This window comes from Strix aluco, chromosome 9 (assembly GCF_031877795.1).
Source record: "Strix aluco isolate bStrAlu1 chromosome 9, bStrAlu1.hap1, whole genome shotgun sequence".
In the NCBI taxonomy this organism is placed as follows: domain Eukaryota; kingdom Metazoa; phylum Chordata; class Aves; order Strigiformes; family Strigidae; genus Strix; species Strix aluco.
Window position 1 is genome coordinate 8,766,895 of NC_133939.1, and position 26,506 is coordinate 8,793,400.

At 36.1% G+C, this 26,506-nt stretch overlaps 1 protein-coding gene across 1 annotated transcript; it reads right to left on the reverse strand.

Moving 5' to 3' along the window:
• Positions 1–14,702: 14,702 nt before the first annotated feature.
• On the reverse strand, positions 14,703–25,704 carry RBP2 (retinol binding protein 2). The gene is made up of 4 exons (XM_074834528.1): positions 25,632–25,704; positions 19,697–19,875; positions 16,430–16,531; positions 14,703–14,853 (listed from the first exon to the last, which is right to left on the reverse strand). Exons 1-4 carry the CDS (start codon positions 25,702–25,704, stop codon positions 14,800–14,802), a joined length of 408 nt encoding a protein of 135 aa, XP_074690629.1. The 3' UTR covers positions 14,703–14,799.
• Between the last annotated feature and the right edge of the window lie 802 nt (positions 25,705–26,506).

Sequence of the window (26,506 nt, forward strand, 5' to 3'; positions counted from 1 at the left end):
ATTCTGCACATTTTTGTTGGTGGTGATTTAGTGAGAAACACATCATCTATAATGGGATTGCAACAAGAGATACAACAGTTGTAAGGAGGGAGCAACTGTGGTACTGTTCCAGCCTACTGGTAATTTCTTCTTTACAAGGCTCTTGCTTCTCAGGACAGCCAATCCATTCGAACTTACTTTCCTGAGATTTCAGCTTAGATCCTTTTGGCTATGAAATTGTTGGCAGGGTTTGAATTTATATGGCAATAAAAAGTCTTCTGGAAACAGGATAGAGCATTTTAAGATTAAAAATAGTACAATGTTGTTCTTCCAAAGAAAAAGGTTAAAGTAGTTTGGGATACCAGTCACAAGAACCTATAGTTTATCCTCAGTGTACCAAATGAATTTGAACAGAGAAGGGGAAGGCCAACAATAAAACACTAATCCACTTTCTTTTTCTCTCGTAAAGACTAGAAGTCTGGAAATAGGAGCCATATCCATATTCCTGGAAATTCATATTCAGGCAAAAATCTAACAGATGCCCTTAGCTAGATCCATACCTGGTGTAATAAATATAGTGTGTGCTGCTGCTTGTTGCAGTAGGCAGCTCAGTCCTGAGGGTCCAATATTTCTTTGCCTTGATTGTTCTACCCAGGACACCACCCCTGTTATGTAAATTCATTGTTTCTCTAGACTTCAGCCATTGCTTATTTTCTTTATGGGATACGTGGTACCTCCCAAGATCACTGTATTTCACTTTGGGGCTCAGTTTGCCAGCATCTCTGAGCTTGACTAACTTTATTATCTTGAGGTAGTGTTATGTAAGGCTTACTAATTCCCTAAGTATTCTGTGAGTTACCTTGTAACCTGAATTACTGTATTAGTCTCATTAGATCCTTTCTTTTAGAATATACAGAGGCTTTTATATGTTTAGGTCAACTCTATAGTATTGCAAAGTGTTTATTTCATATGCAAAAATTAATGTGAAGTGCTGTTCATTGCCAGGAGTTAATATTTGCAGTGCAGTGAACTGAAGTAAAACTCATTGCAGCCTTAACTTGGAAGATAGTGAAGATTGATGGAACACAGTGGGTTTAAAGAGGTGGTGTTATTAACATGTAGGTGGCAGAGCTGTGAGACAAACCCCACTGTAAATCTGAATTAAAAGCTCCCTTGAAACTAGTATTTCACTCTGTTGCAGATCAGGGATGCAGCAGTGTTGTGGAATGCAGTTTGTCTCCCTGTCTGAGATGCCCAGCCTTTGTCTCTTCTCACTCTCTTGGAAACATGCACTAACCTTGAATGCAATCCTGACTCATACAGAGGTCAGAGTGTTAAACTCACTAGCATAATGAGGAATTAAAATGCCAGTAAAGAAGTCAGAACTTTTAGCAGAACTTTCAAAACCGTAGAGTTTGTATTACAAAAAAATAGCCCTGTCCTGGCCAAAATCTGCAACCTGCCAGTAGCAGCCTGAAGGTGCATAAACTGATAGGTTCAAAAAATGGTTGTTGGTTCAAATACAATCATATATGTGGTGCATACAGAGAAAATAGATACTGCAGTATGTAAAGAAGGGATTGGAAGTTTTATATTTGAAGTCACCTAAAATAATACCACCTGACACTTTCATTATAGACCTGCCTTTTCAACTTACAATTCTGCCAAACTTTGGCCGTATAGGTTTAGATTTTTTTGTATTGGCTGTCTTCATCTGAAGAAGGGACCTATATCAGCTTGTATTTTCAAGTTACATATAAAGATTTAGTAATTTTAAAAAATATATTAAGGGAGCACAAAAAAACAGCTTCTTCAAAATTGGCAACAAGATAATCATCAATATTTTGAGCAGTATCTAATATGGACTTAATTTAAGCAGAGACTATAACATAAAGTGTTAATCGTGGTAGCACAGTAAGTTACTCACCTGCTAAAAATGAGGAGAGAGATGTCCATAAACAGAGAACTCTGACAAAAAGACAGGTTATCCGTGAACAGTGAACAAAGTGTTGTACATAATATAAAGACCCCAGTTCTTACCCCCTTGTGTCACAGCTTCTTTGAGTACATTTGATTGATTAGAGAAGTGCTATCTTTGGTTCATTTATGTAATCACTTAGCAGGAATGATCTTGATTGACCTGCTAGTGCTTCTGATTTATTAACACTTGATTCTTCATGTTTTATTTTCTGGAGACCGTAGTCACAATTTGGCATGATTCCACTTCCATTAAGATCGGTGGCAAAAGGACAGGCCTTGAAACCACAGAAGTGGTTTAGAATGCAGCAGTATATATCCTCCCAGATATTCCAAGTTTAGAGCATATAATTTCTTTTTTTATCAGATTTACAATGCCTTTCACTGTAGCTGAATGTTGCTATTAATGTTCTTTTATTGCGTTTTGAGGCTTCAGATAAACTTACTCCATTTTCTCTGCTCTTCTTTAAACCTATCTGTCAAACTGTTTCTAAGATCTGATTCAGCAAGCAGTTTAGTTTGCCTTGAATATAGTCTTGAGATAACATGAACTAGAAAACCTATAAAATTATATCTTCTTGTCTGAGGACCATCGGTCCAAAAGCCACTTAAAAATTTCTATAGTGATATTCATGATTTCAGGACAAATATACTGATTTATTTTCACTTTTAATTGCTATGATATATTATTACGTTATCACTGCTAACCACAGTTGGACAGCTTGGGAAATGATTCAGCCTAGGGCTTTCCATAAGCTTGCAAAAAATGTTTATTGAATAGTATTACCAATGATCATAATGATCTGTTGCCAGCACTCTAGAAAACTGGAAATACTGTGTTTGTTTTCTATTAATGTTAGACAAGATTGACAGAGTTACTTTTTATCCAGCTATAAAGTGGTAATAAAAAGAAGTTTAAGAGCAGCATTGTATTAAATTTTGATAAGTTGTAGTAAGTTGTACTAAGTTGTAGTAAGTTTTAGCAGCCAAAGTAATTTACACATCACAACATTCTTATTTCTTTCTGCAGGACAGGGGCTGTTTGTTTTCTTTAGTATCTCTTTTTCTTCTTGCATTAATACATACTCATACAATAATACATGCTTATGCTCTCATCCAAGCTCTTACTTCATAATAAACAAATCAGCAACTAGGTAGTCATCAACCCTCTCTCCCAGAAACAGTTCCATACTTTTCCTCAAGCTGACTTATCTTTCTTCCAAGGTCTGCTTCTCCTCCAAGCCGGCACAGAGCAGAGCTGGCGCTTACTCCAAGCCAGCGCCAGACAGAGCTCCTGAGCAAAACTCACCAAGCAGAGCTTCTCTGAGCAGAGCTCTCCACCTTAGCCAAGCTTCCCTAAGCAGAGCTCCTCAAACAGAACTCTCTGGCTGAGCTGACCAGCCAATGTCAATTTGGCTCTTAAGTATTGAATCTCCCACAGCTGTGCAGGGCTGACAGGCCAATGCCGACTTGCCTCTTAATCATTTACCAGTAACACATGATTTGACTCTTAACATATTGAATCTCCCACAGCTGTACAGAGCTGACACTCCCATAGGCAATGTGAAAGGTTAGTGGCCAGACTTTGATAATTGACTATAGTTTGTGAATGAACAAAGTTGTTTGCTTTCTCTTGATCAGGCAGTTTTGTGTTTTCCAGATGTAGAGATGAGGTTTTAGCCCCTGGTGTAACATCTGCATATACAATGTACATAACAATACAGAATCAAACTGCCAAGACACGTTTATTTAGTTAAAACAAACTGAACAGTATTAATATCTAAATATTCTACATTATGATCTGTTTCAAAGGAACAGTAATGGTGTTAGAACTGCTTTTATGGGACTGCAATGATATAAGGGTATCTTTCAGTTGTGTATTTTCTCAACAAACAATGGGAAGGAAATTGAGGTTGAAGAGTAGCTGTCATTCTTGTTACTAAGATCCTATTGCTTAGGCACTCATCCTGCATGACCTAATGTTCTGCTATGTGTTTTATAGTTTGATAGCAGTTGTTTCACCACGGACTCAAATGCAGGTCAGGCTTGTGGTATGCTAGGCACATAAAACCAAAACCCTGCTACTATGTTTTGTTTTCAGGTCAGTCTAATTTACGTAGGGTGTCAGAAGTAGCTTTTAGAAACCCAAAATATGACCATAATCCAGAAGCGTTCTCTCCAGATATGCCTGACAGATGGAAAGTGTCTCTGTCAGCAGGTTTGGGGCTTTTAAAAAATTTTATTTTTATTTTTTTAATTTGATTTCGTAGTTGTAATATGTAGGGGGTTTTTAGGAAAGGTTAAGACCACTCTATCATTGTGATTTGAGCTGCATAGTTACATGGTTTCTCAGTTTGCACTGTAGTTCAATCAATTAGCAATCACAGAATTGTGTGGCATTTTTGTAACACTGAATGTGTGTCTTCGTATTTGAAGCTTTTTCTTCACAATGACACAGTAACCAGTTATTTATGTAGGGGAGCAGGTGGTGGTGAAAGCTGTATTAGATTTTATCCTTGCTCTTTTATAATAATCACACATAAATAATGTATTGCTAGAGGCAAAGGTAGCAATGTATTTATATATACAAGTCCTATACAAGTTCTGTTTCTTTTGTTTTCCCATTTCTGGTAGAACCTGAATCGTTAAAATTTTCAGAGATAGTCATATAAGTAATTCAATAGTAACAGTATGTGCTATGTACCCTCTTCATGTGGTATAGAGACTGCAAGTTATCACAACCATCCCTATCCAACATTTGAATTTTTAAAGTTAGACTGTAGCAATTATTGCTTTTAGCTTTGAATGCCCCTCTTTCAGTCCTTTGTCAATATATTACATAAATGGAACCTGACATAGGATTTGCAGCATTCAGATCTTCTGGACAAATTCACTCTCAAAGATGAAGTATCTGTTGATGAGTGAGGATCCATATAGAGTCTTAGTTCAAGCTAAAAAGTTTAGGCTTTTAATCCTAAAGGTTTCTGTTTCAACTCCTCTTATGCTGCTATTCTTGAAAATGCTACAATTCTCTAATACATCATCAACTTCCCCCCTCCCTCCTATCAGTAATAATAACTATCACCTACACATGGTTTTATATCCTTTATGAAGAGGCAGATTGACTTTTCCTATCAGAAAAAGATAAGTACTATTTTTATATGGCTATCCAAATTAAAACTGTTGAATTTTAATAATATATAGCTAGTATATAGTTGGAATTTGATCCCCTCAAAGTAAAAGTACTTGTAAAGTTGTGGTTTAGACTACACATGTTGTCTTAATAGTTCTGTTCTTTAAAAAAATTAAGAATGTTATTCAATTTACTATGGAGATATAAAATTACAATAATGACAGTATTTTTTGTTTTGAGTCTATGAAGAGGACAGGAAACTCGGCTAATAAAACCACAGGATGCCCCCCTTAACTGTGTGTTTAGAAGATCAGCCACTAGATGACGCCTTGATTCTGTTAAACTTTTCTTTTCCCCCTGGCTGATGTCTGGACCTGAAATCAAGCTGTTTCTTTAGCAAATCTGTCTGGGGAAGAATGCTTTTCACATATTTTTAAACGATAATTTTGAAGGCTTTCTACTGAAGTAAATAATTTTTTTTTTCAATTTTCACTGCTTCTTTTAACTCCAGCCTGTTTTGTGGGGGTTTTGGGGTTTTTTTTTTTGGTCATCAATTTTCCTCTTCTACTATTCTGATACTTTATTTGTCTTGGACAAAACCCCTTTAAAAATAGTTTTTCTTCATACATTTTTTTCCCCACTTTTTTTCATGTCCCTCTGCTTCACAACTGTAACTTAAGAGTAGAAGCAGGTTAGCATAGTGTCCTTTACACCACATATTAACAGACATTTAGCATGTGTGGATGACTGCTTCTATAAATATGCTTCATTTGGTGCACATTTTTCCATACCAGGAGGGGAGGGGGGATAAACTCTACTTCTGTAAAGCATTTTAATATTGTATAACTGTCCATTTTATGATATGTACTCATACATTTGTAAAAATTATCACTGATCTTGGTACTGACATGTTTATATCCATAAATAATTCCTGTGTGGACCAGGCTAGAGAGAGACTGAAATATTCTGTTTAACCACAGATCAAGGCAAGTGTTGTAGTTTCTATTCCTCATTCATTAGTCTCTGCACTAATAAACTTCATGTCTATAGTTTGTGATGCACAAGTAGGTTGCCATAGTATAACAAATTAACACGGGTCAGCTGCTCCACGGTAAACTGTGTGCATGTTTTTACCCGGCAGTTTCTTGCCATTAATCTAAGGAAAATCATAACAGCCTCCCTTTCAATGGAAGATGGGTGATTTCCTCATTTTTGGTTAAGCAGTACTTCAGTGTAGAGATTTGTAGCTGAACAGTTGCATGTGAGTGATTCCTGGCATTAAGTTGACCAACAGGAACTATTTAACTTTGTGATAATGTTTTTGTGTGTCAAAGAGCTGCACCAGGCCATCCTTTACAAAAACAGATCTTGTATGATAGGGTGTTGCTATGTTCCTATACATACTTGGTTGTTCTGCTGACAAAATCCAGCCTCACTGGATGGGTTTGTAACTGGAAGGGATGCTATGCACCGTTTGAAACTTTCAAATTATTTAAAAATAAACTTTAATGAAAATGCTATCTGAATTTTTAATGTGAACTATTTCATGACAGCTGATGAATATTGCTATGTTAAATGTAACAAAAATTTGTGATGGAGTTGTTTGAGTGGCTTCTCAGAGATGGGACTCAGACGACTGGTTCTGACTGCAGTAGAAGATGGGAGCTTGTATAAAATAACTCTGGTTATTTATACAAGTGTTATTTTGTCAGCAGTATTTTTGGTGACTGTATGTTGGCTGAGAGAATTCTATTGTTTGGGAAAGTAGATTTAATTTGGATGAGACAAAAACTGGGCTTTACTAGCTTACATCAGATTTGTGTTTATACTTCTAGTGACAAAAGGAGGTTTCTGGCAATAAGCCTTTGCAGTGTAGAGCAGACTTTTGAGGAAATTTTTCTTTGCTGAAGATGATAGTATAGAAAAAAAAGCTTATTGTATTACTCATTTTATTAAAAACATAATTGTATAAATTCTCTTCTAAAAAAAATCACTAAATTAAAACTTCAGAGAAGATGCTGCAAATTATTCTGTGGCTTCAAGTAACTTCATAAAGGACCATAGAGCGTATTAGTATTAAGTATTTAAGAAAGCTTACCTATATCATGCATTAGATAGGACAGGCATGCTGTACTTCACAGCTCATTTCACCATACAGTGACGTGGTTGCAGTCTTACACATTAAGGAGAGCTACATAAACCAAATTTATTTTTTTTCCCTCTCTAATTAATACTGCCAGATAATAAGACCTGGTATTGGACTAGATATAGACATTCTCAGATTGAATCCTCTTCTACCTAAAGGTGTTCTCTGACATCTTTTTTGATTCATAATCATTATAATGCAGTGGAAAAAAATGGTAATAAAAGCACCAGGCTACCTTTATGCTCTTCAGTCAGTGGAGATTAATTACTGCTGATGCAGCTGACAGGAAAGAATAGGAGTAGTAATGGTTTTCATTACCAAAACCTAATGGAGTAGTCAGGAAAGAAGGGTAAGTTGTAATCTTTTAACAATCTGAGACCAATTGGTTGAAACGTTTCCATATTTTGCTCTTCAGTCCAAGTGGAATCCAGAAAACAACTAAAGCGTACAGCCCAAATGCTCTAGCATTTGGGAAAGGGATTTGGACTGTAAAGTGCCTAGGGTGAAACTGTTCTGTGTGATCTGTATACGTGTGTGACTGCAGAGTTATATCCAGAGGCTATATATTTAGAAGTCTTGATTGTTACTATTGTTGGTAATCTAGGCAAAGGACTACATAGATTTCAAATATTTTGCAACCCCACATTTTTAGATAAATTTTTGCACTGTTGTTACATCCAATAGAGTGATACTGATATATTCTATGAAATAATTTTAATCTGTGTCTACTTCCATTAAGAAACAAATCTGCAGTGAGAGGGGGATTATTTGGGCCTTTTTTAACCCTATTCCAAGGTGCCAGAAGATGTTCTGCTTTTCACTGGAGGATTCCTAATATGTTCTAGGTCTCATTTTATTTAAATTACTTGCACTAGGACAGCTACAGAGTTGTGTCATATATAAATGAAAATACATATCTGAGAAGTTATTATAGTGTTTTCATGTACAGCCTTGCTTATGGTTTGTTTATATTGAGATCTATAATACGCCAAACAGGGTTTTTTTCTTTATTTATGACTTTGGGAAGGATTGACTTTCTTCTTTGAAACAAAAGGCAGACATAAACTGTATCAACAGAATATAGAGACTGATCCTTGTGAAAAAACAGATTATGAATACCTGTAAACCCAAGTCTGAGTTTAAGGGCCAGAATCTTCATTGCCTTGCACTTCATGCTGTGTTACTGGAACATTACAGAGGTTTAAACTACTATACTAAAATATGTTCTGCAATCCCTTTGAGTTAACTTGTTCCATGGAGAAAGTTCAGCCAGTTGGTATGAGATCATCTCATGATAAATATTACCCTCCTGTAGTTCTGCATTGCCCCTGTAGAATTGCAAAGTGCAGATACAACACAAGCTAAGCGAGGTGAATCAGGTAGGAAGAGGTGTAACTGAAACAGTCGGATAAGCCTATTGCTCTGAGCAGATGTTGTAACTGGAAGTCCATACCGGGGCAAGGACTGGAGCTGTCTAGACTTCCGTTGGGGCCCACATAGTATCCTGCAGCCCGCTAGCCAACACTTAATTTATTCCTGCCATTGTGATTTAGTCACAGTTAAGTGTTCAATTTGCTCTGTTGCAGAATGACTATGCAATCAGCATGGCAGTAGAAAATCTGGTTCTGCTTCCCATTTTAAATGGCACAGGTTCACTAAAACAGAAATAGTTCAATTATGATCATACAAAGCCCTTCTCTGGAAAACAGTTATTTTCCTTTAGTGACTTTTGATGTGCTAACATTTTAACTAAGTGTTCATGTTTTCTGTGTATTCAGTTTATTCCATCAAGGAAAGCAATTTGCTGTAATGCTACTCAAGGCACCCATTAGTAGCAAACAGCAATCTGTGTTTTTAGACAACCAAGGCTGTTATTTCACAAAGGGAGCCATTCAGCTCTGCCTTAATCCTCTAACCAGTAAAGCTCATCTTCCAGGTGTTATTCCTGACTATTTTACTGATAGTGGCTTCTCAAAAATGTTTAGAAAATGTGAGTCTAATTTAGATTGTTGTTTAAAAAATACAATGTGATATATATTTATATAAATAAATGTAAATTCTCAAATATTTTTTGAGATAACAGAAAAAATTGCCATATGTCACATGCTTTTATTTTTAGTTGCATGTTTTGAACATGTAAGTGAAAAGAAAAATGTTTAACTTAAAAGCCTTGTTCCTAAACAGTCAGGAAGTTTATTGCATTCTTTCATTGTTAAATCTTTGAAGTAGATATCAATAACAGTGAATAGCAATACACATTTTTCTGACACTGATACTCTGAATGCATTAAATTCTGCAGCTTCATAGTCTATAGTCTGTGCTATCTGTAGATGTGTATGACCTGACTCAGCATCTGATCTGGCTGAATTGAATAAATGGCTCCGCAGAAGTGCTCTGACTTAAGTAGAAGTACTTGCAAAACCAGCTCCAGTCTGCAGTTAGAGCCCATTATAATTATTTCAAAAGTTGACATTTAATTAAAAAGGTGTAAAGAAAAGATAAAATTATATATTTTGAGAACATACTGTTGGCTCACTTCTCATGCCAGCTGAATTTTACTAAGACTTTTTTGTCACCCTTTTGTGACAAAGGCTCGATACCCTTTCTCTGATCAAGCTAGAATGTATGACCGTGGAGTATGGTATTTTTCAATGAATGAATCAATGTGTCGAAAAGACACACTGAAGTATTCAGTTGGGATTTAGGACTACTGCATTGGATGGCATGTTGGAAGAACATTGCTTTAGTCTGGCCACCAGAAGATTTAAGCAATGTTTGGCTTTAGAGCGCCTCCAGGAAAAACACATACTTATTCTTCAGTTATCAAAGTCCTTTTTCCCTACACACGTGTAGGAAGAGATGAGCAAATTTTGAAAAAAACAGTTATCAGATACTAGAGATAGACAGCTAGAAGAAGACAAATCAGATGATTGAGTAAGTAGTAAAAATATTAAATATTATAAGGTAGTCAATAAAACAATTACTACTTTGAGCAGCAGAACTACTAAAGCTTGGTTTCCTGTGGATTTTGTCTCATGGATGTGTCATGGCATCAAGATACAAACTCCAGCCAAAGGTTTTTCATGGTTACAGGCATTTATTGTGTTTTTATCCTGTAGCCTGTCTTTTACTGAAGGCATTCTATCTGGCCAATAATTTTCATATAAAATTGTAGAACTCTCATATCTTAGAGAGTCTTTATTCTTTGTCAGATTTGGTTGGCCAATCTACACTGGGAAACGAGTTCAACAGCTGTGGAGGTGTAGGCAAACAAACATTCTGGACACCTATGCCTCATTTTCTTAACAAATGAGGCTACTGAACCCCTCTTCCCACCAAATGTAAATACATGTGTGTGTAAAGGTGCATATGTATAAATCCAAAAGTGAAGAAAATAGAGGTGACAGAAAAAACCAATTAAGAAACTACAGGAAAATGCTTGACTTCAGGTGCAGTGACAAAAGGCAGCAAAGGGCACTACATATTAAAAGCAGTTCAAAGGAATCCCATTTGCAGCTTTCACAGGGATATATCCTATTTAACTTTGATGCCATGATTTAATTCTGAAATCATAGCTAAGTTTACAGGAAAAGTGTTTGTGAAGGGTTTATAAGATTTTCGGAAAGCCTTTCTATGACAGACTGTTGCCTAAACTAAAAACAGCAGGGACCCAAAGTGTAGCAACATGAAAACAGATAAGGAGAATTTCCAGTGGTTCTTAAGGCTTGTTTCTGGGTCTTGGTAAACATGAGTTTATGCTGTAGCTTTTCTCTTACTGCAGGTACTCTATTTGGCCATTTTTTTTTCATAAAACCAGTAAACATAGAATATCTTTGAGATCTTCCTGACAATCTTTTTGTCAGCTATTACTGCAGGTACAATGAAAGACTGAACTTGATTTGCTGATGGAAGAAAGTGGATACTATGGTTGGACCATAGAGACTCCACAAGCTCATCTCCCAGCCTCTTCCAGTCCTTCATTATCTTCTGAGTGCAGAGTCTAATGATCTGAAGTTTCCGTGCTGCAATTCAAGCCTGTTACTTCTTGTCCTGTCTTTCTTTTCCTGTCTTTGGGTATGGATGATAGTGTGCCCTCATTCCTTGAGCAGCAGCCTTTCATGTTTGTGTTCTTATGCCAAGTGGAGTCTCTGTTTGCTGTCACATAAGGAAAAGCTCCTAGTCTTCTCCACCACTAAGAACTCTGGAATATGTACTGTCATCTATTGCATTCCCATTTCTATTTAATGATGACTGAAGCACAGCAGTGTGAGATATAATTAAAGCAAGTGTGGTATTTAGAGAATAACTGACAAAATTTTTGCAGCTATTGAAAAGCTTGTCTGGTTAATTTTATTTAAAATCTCATTTTCACAAAATTATTTCTTCTAATCTTCACCATCTGCATAAGAAGTATAATCAGCAAGCTGAATTTAAAATATCTGCAACCTCTGCCCTTCAAATCAATCACAAATTAAACCTGAAAAGAATGTGTTCTAGTGGAAAAAAACTTTCCAAAGAAATCTTTTCTATTAATCTCTCCCCACTGAGGCAAAATATGTACCCTTGCTTAAAAACAATACAAATAAATGTAATTTAACAACTTTTTTGGTGACATTTTATCTGCCTTCATCAGATCTTGAAGTAAATGCTGATTTAGAAACCTCAGACTTATTGCCAGATGGCAATGGAGTAGATGTCTTTCACAAGCAGCAAATCAGCAGAGTACATAGGATATTCATGGAAAATTTGAAAGACATTCCGTGCACATAGTGCCTAGGTGACCCTTCAGAGCTTAGTGAAAGTTAGCATCTTAGGAACTAGCCACAGAACATTTCTGGTAGGAGCATTTTAAACATTTTTCTACAGTGTTTGCCTGCAGTGTTGCTTTTTTCTTTTAACAGGTGATAAGAAAATGCTAGTTCCCTTTTAGGGAGAAGAACTGGTTCAATGCAAAGGATTTTTAGAAATTCCACCATAAACATTTCTTACATACACTTTCATCACTGTCATTTGAAAAGTCCAGTGTCAGGTGATGGTACTGACTCTTTGCCCAGTACTGTACTCCCTAAGAAGTGCTTTCATTATAGTACAGGCTTTTCTGTTTTCTGGATCAGAAGGTTGCTGGTAAATTCCCTTCCTGTTAGCTGTATTTGAGTAATATTCTTTACAAGGAAAAGAATCAATGCAAATGGTAATCCTTCAAAACAGCTGAGTCAGCAGTGCATGCCAGAGGGCCGAAAAAATGTGAATTAATGTTCTCTGATTTACCGGTGAAGTCCATTCCTCCAGTGCAAGTATTTAATCTGCTGACAAGAAGATAAGGGACTTTGTACAGCTTAGAGACCAACCTAACATCACAAATATGATACAAACAAGTATACCTTTGGAAGTAATTATAGTGCAACATAATGAATATCTCCTCTGTCTCCAGTTATGTGCATACAGTTGTAAAGGATCCTGCAAGATCTTGCCTATCAGTATGTGCAGGAAGAAAATGTTTGGAGCATAAAAAAACTTGCACAGTTTCTCATTCCCTGTTAAAAACTCTGGAAAAAAATAGGGTCAGATCCAGTTTTCTCCTAATCAGTCTACTCAAGTCCCCAGTTGCCTACTTCGTTTACTTCCCAACCATATCCATTAAATAAAACTAGTAAACATAATAAGAAATCAATTGAGGAATGCTTGCTTTCCATCTTCAAACTCACCATTTGTGAATTAATGATAGTTCTTTGTGATATATGAAAGCTTTTCCTTTGTTTTATGATTTGGTGTGAAGTTATGAAACCCTGTGTTGAGCAGGCTTACACCTGGCAAGAACCAGCTATGAGAAATGTCACTGATTAAAACATGCACATTTTATTTCCTAGTGATTACTTTGTTCTGATAACAAAGCTTAATGAACTGTGGTACTTCTTAACCTAGTAACTAGCATAGACTTAGAAATAGGAATTAAATATGTTTCCACTGGAAAGTGCAGGTCAGGGCTGAATAATTAAAAAGGAGTTTACCAACTCGAAGTGCAGTTTCTTCTGTGCGAACTAACATTAGAGCGTTGTTCAGTTGAAGTATACAGGAAGTTTTATACCAGGTCAAACTTTATCAGGAGAAGCAAAGTCCAGTTCATAAAAATCCTACATCTGCACTTATATGCCCATGGCCAGGTAAGTATTAGTGACATATTAATCAGATTTGGGTTTTTGCAGATGTAACCTTGTTTTCAGCTGGGAGACTGTCTCGCTCCTTTCCTATCCTGAGCTATTGACAGTGAGTAGGCTAAGCAGCAGGTGGGGATGGGGAGAAAGCATATGTTCCTCCATTTCTGCAAAGTTTTTTTCCACATCATTTCTCTATTCCCTACCACTGATCTGTTTAGTGAATTTCCACTCCTCCCATACTAAACAGAAGATGGGGGCCTATGGACAAGAGGGAATTGAAATGGTGATAAAGTTTATGTGAAAGCTTAAATGTCTGCAAGGCAATGTTGTAGGGAAGACAGTATATTTTATTAGAATAATTCATATAGTTGGGAGAAAACAGATGAGCTTTTGGGCATACAAGCCCTTCTTCAGTTCTGCAGAACGTGTGCACACATTTTGTTGAATAATTTTGGTTTCCATCTACTGAAGTAGTGCTCACCATCCATGGTTGACTTAAACTTGCCTTTGGCAAAGGACGTGAATTCTTTTGAGAAACCCTAAATAAAACTGAGAAGGGTTGTATGGAAATGGCTTTTCTTTTTAAAGCCTCTGAAAGGTAGGTACATGGTGAAGATTGCAGCATGCTGGGTACTCTTTATGCACAGGGTACATGCTGTCTGTGCATACTCTGCAGTTTTCCTCTTATAGCCATAAGTATGCCTTAGTTTTCATATCATGGAGCAACTCTTGAATGTGGAGATGGCATCAGATGGTGGACTTCTCCACTGTGATTGTTAGTAGGATGCCATTTCTAACTGCAGGTTAGCAGCATTGTCACTGATCCACGTTAGGACCATATTAAGGAGCTACAGCCATGAGACATTTATCAGGTGATAACTACTAGCAGCTATAGACCTGGGCCAAATTCAAATGAATAACCTAGATGTGAAAGGCCATGTATCGTGTTCAGTGAACCATTCTGTTGCCTGAGACTGTGGACTTAGTGATCCAGGACTAAATTAAATAGAAACAGTCCAATGAATGTCCAATTTTACTCAGTCATCCAAATATATTATGATATTACAGCACTGTGGAGAGATATACTGTGGTTGAGATAATTATGACTGCTAATTTTCAGCCTTGTTGCTAAAGGACATTCCTCTGGAAATGATTACAAAGATGTATAAAACACTATTTGAAAGACAATTACTTTTACTTAACTCCAGACTGAAAGGCAAAGGAATTTATGATGTTTGTAACTGTTTGATGTTATTTCTATAAAACGTGTTTGTTTCCATAAACAGGCACAAAATACATTCACATAGCAGTGTCAAAGAATTATTGCAGATCTGGCTTGGTTCTTCTTTTTAGACAAAATCTAACAGCATAATAGTGTGATGAAGATCTGAGTGGCTTTCTGGTCAATTTTAGTTTTTCTTCTTAAATATCTGATGGCACACCTGGTCTTCACACGTCAGTTCCTACAGTATTAAAACAATTAGTAAGTATATAGTGGTACAAGTTGTATTTTGCATACACAGCAGACCCCACCACAAATTACTACAACTGAACCACTGCATTAAAAAGGTATTCTTATGAAAAAGAGAACAGAAAGAATGGTGTATTATATGTAGCCAATCAGCAGGCACACACCACATGTTGCAGTAATTAGATTTTGACACTTGAATTGAGCTCTAAGAAGAATAAACATGAAAAATGCATAAAAATTGCTCTTTAATGCAAGGCTTTTTCATACTCTGTTATTAAAACAATATACTGTAATAGTTTATAATTCACATGTTACCTCATAATTCGTGAGAAGCAATGAAACAAGGAAATAAAAAAAAAAATGGAGGATGCTTTAAAAAGATGAGGACATTTGCTTCAGAGATGTGCCCAGCCATTTTTCAGGGGCCAGAACAATACACCAGTGTTGCAGCCGACCTCTTAAAGGTTGTCACACCTGCACATTGCAATGCAGTCAATTTTGTTAGTCTTCCGATTAGCCAGCATTCCTGTGCCAAATTAGACTTTGAAGTGAGCTGTTAAGAGTTTGGCCAGCAGTTGGCCAAACCTGCAATTGAGTTTCTGAAGACTGCTGTAAGAATCTACCTGGTTTCTCTGTTTCCACCAGTCTTAGCCTGAATCCTGGTGCCAGCATGTAGAACCTTTGTTAGGTCAGTCTTTGAATATGTGTTAAATCAGAGTCAAAAAAGTGTACTGAACAGTTGTCTTTTGGTTAGGCAGCAGATGGTTTTTTAATTCATTGCTTTGACCTTTCAAGCATACAGAGTTGAGGCAATGTGGTGGCCATACCAACTATCTGTAGGGTAAACTTGTGAAGGGGTAGATATAAATGCAAATCATGAGACAGAACAATGAGCTCTCCTCCATAATCTTTCTGCACCCACCTACTCTCCCAAGAAACTCTGGAATCATTATAATTATATATCTATTATTTTGGACTTCACTGGCTGTTTATTTCCTTCACAGGCTCTTCTGGCCTTTCTTGGACTCGCACCATTTATCTTTGGGCTCCAGCTTACTAACTCAGATGTATGAATGTTTTGACTTTTTTATTGTACTAGCACAAAATAACTGCAGTGTAGGTTGTTTGCAGGATCCTCTTGAGTATCCAGAGGTTTCTGATCTGTATTACAGCATAGTATGCTAAAATTTCATAGTGCTTCTTTCAGAACAAAAAATAGTATTTTTCCTGCAATCTGTCCCATACTGTTTTGCTTTTGTTTTCTACCAATGATTATATAAGAACAAGATGATGTTAGAGGTGCAATGTAACGAGAAGGGTTAATAGCTGGAGGGCAGTGGACTGGAGCAAAAAAACCACTGCAGGGTTATGACTTAATTGGGAGCAGGAGGAAAGAAATTCAACATTCCTGAGTTGTAGCAGAGGGGGGATTTCCTTAGAGTTCAGAGATCAGAGCTGTCTAAATAAAGACCATTCTAATGAGAACAAGTAACAAACCCTTTGAAATGGAAAACTGTACTTTGTTGCAGTCTCAGTTACGAGCTGTGTATCTGTATAGAAGCCCTTACCAGATGCAGTAGGTCTCCTTCAATCCAGTGCTTCCAGCCCCTGTTTTTCTTTTCACCTTTCTGAACGCATACCAGTTTGTCACCATCCCAGGTCACTATTGTCTGCATGAATCAGATAATTAACTCAGATATGTTAATGAGAAATACATGAAAATAAGCTCAATTCAACAATGAGAAGACACAATTATAGTTGCTTCCTGCCGTTCCCAATCTTCCTCCTAAAAAACCCCAAAACAGCCATTCAACCAGCCATTCAACCAAAACCATTCAAGATGACAACAGCATTTTGATGTGAAGCTTTTACAAGGCTTTGTTGTCATTTCTATGTTTTTCTTCACATACACAAATATGAAGTGTTCATGCTAACTAGTGAATTGCTGAGTGAATTAACAGGTACTCATGCAATGTATGCAAGTGGTATTTTTCTTTTCTTGCTTTTAAAGCCATTAATAAAAAGATTATAAGGTTTCATGAGTGAAGACCTGGGGGCTTATGCCAACTAGTGCCGTGGTAACATCTTTTCTAGCTCTGCATAAAATAACAAGAGGAAGTATATGTTAATATAATCTCATACAATAAATTTATTTATATATTTTCATGCATTTTCATGAAAGACCTTTAAAGAGATATGATCATAAGCTGGACAGTGTGCTCTAGCTGACCCTGCTTCAGCAGAGGGTTTGAACTAGGTGATCTCAAGAGGTCCCTTCCATCCCCAACCATTTAATGATTTGGTGTGATCCAGTCTATCGCTAATAAACAGGGTATTGGATATGCTGATTCTTGTCCAGGAGCAGGATGACAATACCTGTAAGGAGAAGTTCTCTTTACAGGCTAAATTCTCTACTCAGATACGCTAGAGTACATTCAAAGCAATTTTGAATTGTTCTAGATTTGAACCATTGTACTTTAGGGAGACATTTAACCATGTATCACAGGCAAATCTTCATCAGAGACCAGTTGCAGTCAGTGGAAGTTCAGTTATTAAAAAGCTCCAAGAGTATTGGGAGCTTAATTCATTCTGTAGTTCAGCACTGGATGATTTATTTCTCTTATGAGGGAGCTTTCTATTAATAACAAGACAAAACTCATTCCATTTCAGTTAACTTCTTTCTTATTTACAGAAATTTTAAGCTACATGCTCTTTAAATTATCCATGCCCTCTTTACATTTAAATGTTGCCTAGCAGTTTTATTGCCTTCATCTAACTTCAATGCGTTTGAGGCATTGTTTTGTTAACAAAATGACCAGAATATTCTTTTAGAGCAGTCCAGAGAATAATGGCATGACATGCTTCCTCTTCCCTTCTTCTCTTGTTAGAAACAAATACTATAATTTGTTTAGAAAAGAATATTAGGCAAAAATGATTAAACCAGGTAGGGTTATAATTGTACAAGCTGTGTTTCCTTCCTTCCTTCCTTCCTTCCTTCCTTCCTTCCTTCCTTCCTTCCTTCCTTCCTTCCTTCCTTCCTTCCTTCCTTCCTTCCTTCCTTCCTTCCTTCCTTCCTTCCTTCCTTCCTTCCTTCCTTCCAAATAATTGATAATAAAGAGGAGAGTCTGCAAGTGAAATGATTTTGCACAGAAAGGCAATGGCTTTGATAGTGGTAAAGAGCACTAGAGGAGCATTAGTCTATGGATTTAAGGAGTGATGCAACTAATGAGTCCTTAGATCCTTAGTAATGCTTTCAACTGATCTAAAGAGATGTGGGAGCAATGTTTTAAAGCATAAACTGTCGCAGGAATATGTGCTCACTGAAGGAAGTGATGGGAAGAAAATTTAGAGATAGGGATATTCAGGATACTGGAAAAAAAATGGGTCATTATTTGATGGCTTGCAGTGCTGTGAGTGAGAAATAATTTGGAAGAAGTCATAGGAATTACACTGCACAAAGTGGTTTGAGAATGAAAAGTGATCCACAGTGAATCAACAATGTCTTCTGTTAAATTTGTGCCACTGCAGTGAAGGATGATGTGAGTTCAAATGTAAACATGTCCTTTATGCTGCCAATTTCCTGTGGCAATTGCCAAAACAAAACAGGTCTTGTTGACAGTGAGCTTTGATCTCAGCTTCTCAGAGTTTGGCAACAAGTTCTGAAACCTTGTTTATTGAGAAGATACTGATGGAAAAAACAGCATATGTTTGGAGAAGAGCAAGAGAGCTGAGAACTGAGTGGAAGAATAAAACTGTGGTAATTGGCAGAAGAGTTGATATGGGTAGATTCAGTGAATTACGACAAAAGCAGGTGATGCAAGATTGGCAAGACTCTGAAGAGGACAGTCAATAGAAATTTAAGGTCTACTGGCCTTTCTACCCTTGAAAATCTTGCTTAAGTATTTTAGGAGTTAGAAGAGAGTAAAACAGAAGCAGTATTGATGCAGAAACATGAAGCTGAATTCATTAAGTGAATTTAATTAGTGCTTGTATGTATTCTTTTCCTCACTGATAGTCTTGTTTGAATGCCTCACAGGAACAGACTTACTAGTTGACTCTGTCTGTCATAGGAGGTAGGGCATGGGCTAACACACAATATGGTCCTTGATCCAAACGTTACTTGTCCACATATCTCACTGAAAGGTGTCTGAACATATGCCCACAATTTCCTAGGGGAATTTTGAGCTCAGGTTGCTCCTGTAATCCTAAAAATATTAAAACATTCACTGCTGGGCCTCCTTGCCTGTCTACCACTACCAGTAGGCCTGCCACCTATATCAGTGGTAGCTTTGGCTTACATTTTTTTCTTGTCCCTTCCCAAAGCTCCCTCAAACTTAATAGCTGAATGCAGGTTTATTTTTAACATTGTCCAACTGTTAAACTGCCCAACTGAGGTTCAACAGGCTCAGATTAAAAATACTGTGTGAACCTAGCCATTCAAAACTGAGAATTTATATTGACACAGAGAAAGTCCTAAATTCAAAGGGATGAATTTACAGTTTCATTAAGAAAGATACATAGGTAGAAGTACAGTTTTGGTACTTTCTAAATACATAAAGGTATATCACAGCTGGAAAAATCCCCTACTAGAAAAACTTGTAATTAATGAATGTTCTCACGTATCTGAGTAACCATCCTGATTTGCATTTATAATAAATGCTTGGAGCAGGAAAGAAAACTGTCTCAAGATGCAAATTATTTCTGCTTTATAAAAATCCTCTGATGTCTGTAAAATATTGGTTTGGGTTTTTTTTCATGTATTCAGCTGATTTTTGGAACTATTCCCTCCTGGTGCTGACTGTAGTGTAAACAGATATCAGGTACCAAATTTTTACCTTTACCACTCGATTATCCAGTCCTTTGGTATGTTCTTCAAACTCCACTCCTATAGTGTAATTCAGTTCATAGTTTCTTAAAGTACTGAGTGTTTTTGTTTTAAAATTATCTCCATCTTGAATAATCTCCTTTGTTTGTTTCAAGTGTTTTGCAATCTTACGAGTTGCAAAATCAATGTCTGCCAAAAAACAGAACAGAGTATCACAATGAAAATTCCAATATTTGTTACCAAAAATAAAAAAACACAGCACTTATATTTACACATAATTTTAAAAAAAGCTCCACAAATGATGCTTTTACCTGCAACATTTTTCAGAGAAAAAGATAATTTCAAATAAAAATAATCTTTTGTTTGCAAGTAGACTTTCAATTTGAGGATCTTCCATGGATTATAAATTTATTTATTAACAGGACACCTGTGGGAATGCTGTGAACAAAGCTACAACATACAACCAGTAGTGAATAGATGCTGGCATGTTAAATCACCCGAATCTCCAGTTTTTTCAGAGAATGTGAAACAACAGGGGCTATTAAGACCTTTTGGCCTCACTCACACATGAAGCTGTGGGATGCCAGGAGTGCTATTACCATCTTATGCCTGGGAGCCATTCCCTTTTCTAAGCATGCAGTGTAAATTCTGTAGCTCTTAGGCATGTGAGGGTACTGTTATGTGTCCTGCAGGGTTATAAATGTTGGCTACCCCCAAAAGAAGGATCTCAGAATAATATGCCCTTTCATAAAATAAGCATGTTAGAATGGGTATGTAATCAAGGGGATTTTGGCATGTTACTTTTATGATGAACCTATAGTCTGTGGGAGTATACAAGAGGTTAATTAATTAATTAAAAATGAAAATTATACTAATGAATAAAAAAGAAACAATCAAATAAAAGCCTGACTTACTCATTATTGCTAGACAGCAGACACAGAAATAAATTGTAGTTTAGATGTTAAAGGGAGACAAATTCAAAGTCAAAAGTCAAAAAAAGTATCAAACTACAGCATTTGACAGTTCCTGTTTAATATTCTGTCAACATTTTATGCAGTACTGATCTCCTTAACATCCTTATTTTGTTCATGATGAAGACTAACATTATAATGTAAACAACTGCTTGCAACTGAATGCATTGAAAGTTACCAAAAGAGGAATATATATTACCATGATGACAGTTTGCCCCAGACAATCCACCTAATGCCAGCTGCATTACCATCTGCAATAAATATTTCTGACCAGCTGGCAGTGAATCTTATTATGGTGCTATATGCAAATGAAATAATCACACATGCTTCTGCAAGAGATTGAAAAATGGTTTTGGTTTGTTAGCCATCCTTTAGTGGTTTTGCATGTGAGTTAATCATTGTCAGCTCAGCAATCCACATACTAATGGAGCCCTTTTTCTTTTGGTAGATTCATTATACTACTTGCAAAGTACTAATCGAGTTGAGTAAGAGGATTGGCTTGAAAAAAATGGTGACTTTTTAACGTGGGGAATAATGTTCTTGTTCAGTATTTATATTCAAGACTTCTTGGGTATATTTTATCTGCTGTGGTGGATTAAAGGTATCTCTGGGTCTGAATTATAGCCAGGTAAAATAAAATTTAGTTCTCTCTAAGGAAAAAAAATGTCTAGACTTCTAAAGAAATGCTATTTCTGACTAATATATTAGTCTTGTAGCTCCTGGAGAAAAATCAGGGGAGGTTTTATTAAAGCATGGTTTTCATAACTGCATTTTGAACAATACAAGCAATAAAAATGATATATTGTTCTATTATAGTAGATTAAAATACTTTGTAACATGTTTATGATAAAATCAAAGTTTCTGACTTAAAGGGCAAAACTATTCTTTAATTAAAGTATAGAAATGGGTATGCATTAATTAAAAGGATGGATGAATTTTAAAAAAACAAAGCCTCAGTGTGCTTTGAACCTGAGCACTTTAATGCTTAAAATATCAGCCATATGTAAAATTGTGAGAAACAGAAGAGTATCTTTTCACCCTTTCCATGTAATTTCTTTCCATTCTGAGCATTACCTATAGCCTTATGCATCTTTGCATTGTTTATGGTGTTGAGGGTTTTTTTGCTAATTCATTGGCAGTTTTTAATTAGTATAACTTATAGTATATATACACAAAAATCATGATGTACATATGAAGGGCCAGATCCAGATCCAGACAACTGGTGCAAATAGCTCCTTCATCCCAACCAGTTGTGGGTATTCTTATTGGGAAAGTTGTTTCAATATCTTACCAGAAAGTTCAGTGAGTACCTCTCCAGTACAGTCTGCCCAGAGTAGGCAATGTATTTCCCAGGAAAAATACATCTATATTGCATTCCTTATTCTAACACATTCTTTCTCTTGCTTTGTTTCAGGCTATTAAGTGCATCAAGTTCTTTTATTCTCATGAACTGTTACTATCTTTTTTTAAGCAGGCTTCCCAGTGTTGGATGCCTGTAGTTCAGACCCCACTGTAGGCTGAATCCATCCATTTTCCTCCCAGTTTCCACTGGGATATATAAGATCAGAAATGGTTCAACAATTCCCTTGATTTAATAATAACAAAGTAATAATTTATCCACTGACTGAAATGGTTCTAAGGATGCCACTGACATGCTATGAGGAACTGCTGTAGACCAGTTCATGCTAGCATTTATGGTACAAAAAGAATTATAAAACTGGAAAATAGATTACTTATTATAAAAGGATCAGAATATAAGGATGACAATAACTAAAGTTTAGTTTAAAGCTGATATGATTAATATTTGTATTATGACAGACACAAAATTCTTACAGAATTTGAGTGAAAATCACAGTTTAAATTCTGTGGTGGGTAAATTAAAATTCAAAGAAATGCATCTTATTAGCAGCTAGTATCCTTTCCCCTGACATTTTTCCTGAATTTTAAGACAAACACAAGTGAAATGTTGTAGCTCAACTGAAATAAATAATACAGCAATCTCATCCGTGATACCATGGAACGGAAGAAAGGAACAATAATGAGATGGCCACTAAAACCAAATGAAAAGATATCACCATAATTACAAATCCTTTTGGAAAGGAAGTGTGCACACCACAAGTGTCTAATTTACATCCTAAAAAATAAGGAAGGAATAAACCTAAAAAATAAAGAGATCTTTATAAAAAAAATATCAAAAGTAAGTTATCAAATATGATGAAATTTATCACTAGAAAGCAAGGCAGAACTAGAGCTGGATGACCATCATGACCAGTGGTTAAAGTAACACCCCATCAAAGTAGGTCAGGTCTTGGAGCAAAGAGCTGAGACAGGACTGAAGCAGAGCCAAAGCAAAGAGAATTGGGTGAGAGGCAAGAATTGTAGGTGAGACCAGAAGCTGAGCCAGGCAGTAGGAGAAGCCTGAGGTAGGTGAAGACGGGAATAGTCAATTTGTGACAACTAGGAGTTAACTGAAGTATCATCCAGACCAACAGGCCCCATGGCTCACTTGCAGTTGGCATAGTTAATGCTGAAATCACATTTCAGTTGCATGTAATGTAGTAATTATTCTTTATGCATAACTGTCAAACCCCAGCACTCAAATCACTTCAGGTACTTGGTATCTTTCTCCTGAAATTCATTATATTAGCGTAACCATTTGTATTTTTTAACAATTAATTTTTTGTACCTCATGGGTGTATGTGTATAGTAGTTACAGGCTTCCCTAAGGATATTGAGCTTTTCTCCATAAATGCAAAGGCTAAGGACTATGAATAGTGAAACTTGCCTTTCTCTCTTAAAAGAATTGAGGCTTTGAGGAAATTATAACTATTTTCAGTTGTTGTTGAATAATGATGAGAACTTATTTTTATGTGTTTATGTGTATTTCTTCTCTTTCATTCTGTACAGATAAATAAATTAAGGTTAAGATTCTTTAATGAGAGTAAAACTGGTAGAATGTCAGTTAAAGCATCAAATTTTTCATCTCAGTTAACAATTTTGTGGTAGTTATCCCTAAGTCAGTCACTAGTGTAGACATTGAGAATTACTTGAAAATTGTTAGATTTAATTACCTGATTACCTTCCATGTGTTAGACTCTTCTTCCTAACAAATACATTTTCTTAACTTGTGGAAGATGGCTATGCAGTGTACTCGTTGATTTTGAACCACTGAATTATTTTTATAATCTACATCTTTACAAGTAAATATTTTGGAATCTGAGTGAGCAAGTTCTTTAGATATCCATTAACTTGACTTGACCTTTTGAACAAAGCAAAAGAAGCCACAATCTGATCCCAGCTTCTGATGAACAGTGCAAGGCAGGTACTTTGACCTGAAAAAGCTCCTGTTTATCAGCATCACTCTTACAGTGGTGTCAGTTACTGTAGAAAGGGAGAGAAATAAGAAGAGCAAATGCTGAACAGAAGATAGAAATCAATGACCACTAGATAAAAAACAATGAGACAACTGGGAATGAGAAGTGCATAGACCCAGGTGGGCCCCTGAGGGCTATCAATTGTAAGCATAAGAATAGAATACAGGTTTCATTTTTGCCACATGCTACTTTATGATGCAGAGCCAGACAGATTCCTCCAATCTAGGTTAAATTAGCCAACTCTAATGACTAGTTTTCTTGTATTAGTTTTACAGTCATCATGTGTGGTAAGGAAGCAATGGTCCTTTATGTCCTTCATCTGTGATGTAGTAGAGCTGGGAGAAGATTCCTGATTATAAAGATTACACTTTTCATGCATCTATAAATCTAACTCCCATATTTTTTGAGGTTTTTGAAATGCAGCTACATTACTGCACTGGTGGAAGGGTGATAACTGTTCTTTCAATGCTAATCCAGAGTGTACTGAAGAAATTATTGAGAAATGTTGATGTCTTCTATTATTTCTTCTTTTCAGCAAATTAAAGATCTACATCTCTGCTAAACTAAGTAGAGGAGGAATTTCCTGCACACTACTTGCATAATCATAATGACCTGGAGCAAAAAGTTTATGCCTTTATGAGAACAAAAATACTTGAAAGGCAATTTATACTGAAAGTAATAGGTGCAGGAGAAGAAGGCATTTCTCTCATAAAATTATCTCCAGTCATACAAAAATTGAGTCTGTCAGTGTGGGGAAAAATAAATCTACAAACAACATAAACTTGATCTTAATATGAACCAACAACGATATTGTTTGCATTCAGTTAACAGTGTTTTGCTCTTCTAGCATCTACAGAGACTATGCTTAATATCCTATACAATGGATATACAAACTGTAGCTGTCAGGGTTCTGATGATAAAGAGGCTAACAAAGTAGTAAATGAAAGTTGCCTAAAGGGCAGAAAATCTCTTTCTGCATGTACACATATATTGTCATCAATGATGGTCATAGCCAAGTGAAATTAAGCTTAGTTAACCATGTAAACATATGTTTAAGAACTCCTGTGACCTAAATCTCCTTGCTGTGTAAAGATGACTCCCACAAAAACTTTACAGAAATATCTGCCCATTTATCTTTAAATGCTTTTAAAGGCTTTTATTGCATTTACCATGCAGCTGGTACATATAATTTCTACTAGTGCAAAGCACTAATTGAGTACTAAACAGTATTGTTCCTTTAGTGATATAGAATATCCTATTCCTCTTTTAACAGAGCCAACCAGCTTGTAGCTTGACTGTTACAGTAAGTATATACCAGGAAGAAAAAAGAGCTTCTGTATCTGAAAGCCTGTTTTTTTTTTTCTCATCTGTATCTGTTTTTTCATTTATCTAAATAAAGACTAATATCTTTGGCTACAAATCTTCTCTTATATACTTAGATCATTGTAATTATAAGTACAATTACTTGATTTTGAATGTGATTGGCAGAAACCCTTATGCCACAATGCACATTACAGAAATATTCTCATTAATTTTTAGAAGGATTTTACTTATAATTGAAACATTTTATCTCTATATAGTTAATATTTTTTTCATTTACCTAAAGCAACCATGTAGCCTTCAAAGTTTTCATTGGTTTCCATTTCCCATGTCCCATTGTAATCAGCAGGCATGGTGGCAAGAGCTTAAATCCAACTTCAGATCAAAAGTGAGGCTGGAAACAGGATCTGCTAAGAGAATGTTTTATACACCTTTTCATATCTTTTTTTATGAGGTTTACGGTTTTCTAGATAATACAGTTTAAGGGTCAGAGTGATAACCCTCGAAAACTTTGCCTTCATTAACAAAGTTCAGTTGAACAGCTGGCAGATGAGGAACATGTTCTGAAATATGTAGTAACACAGGATATGATTTTACGGTGACCTTTGTAAAGAACTACTAGCTATTATGCGATACCTTTGAAATATATTGAACACAGTGGCAAAGTGTGCAACCCAGTTAAAGTTTCCAAGGTGAATTCTCTTTTCTGTTCCTTTCTACGTGTCACATTTCCCTACGAAGAACCAGTCTTACAGAGCTGACTCATCCAGAACTCCCATTTAAAATTGATGGAAGTCTTGAATGTGCAAATGCAAGGCAGGATGAAAAAGTGAATATTGAAAATATTTTTGTTTTCCCTTGATTTTCAAAATATCTATATACCAATAGCTGCACTTACACCGACTGCATTTCCAAATTTTTCTTTTCATTTAACGGCAATTTTAGCAAATGTAAAGTAAATAGAAATCAACCATAATTAGTATCAATCCTACCCTAAAAATGATTTTTTAATTACTCTGAAACACAGCAGTTTGTGTTAGAAAGGTATTTTTCATCCAGCAGCATTACATTGTTGTGGGGAAGAGCACAGATTTCAGCTGTGCAAATAAGCACATTCAGAATGTGTCTGAATGGAGAATTTGAAAGTGCAATAGA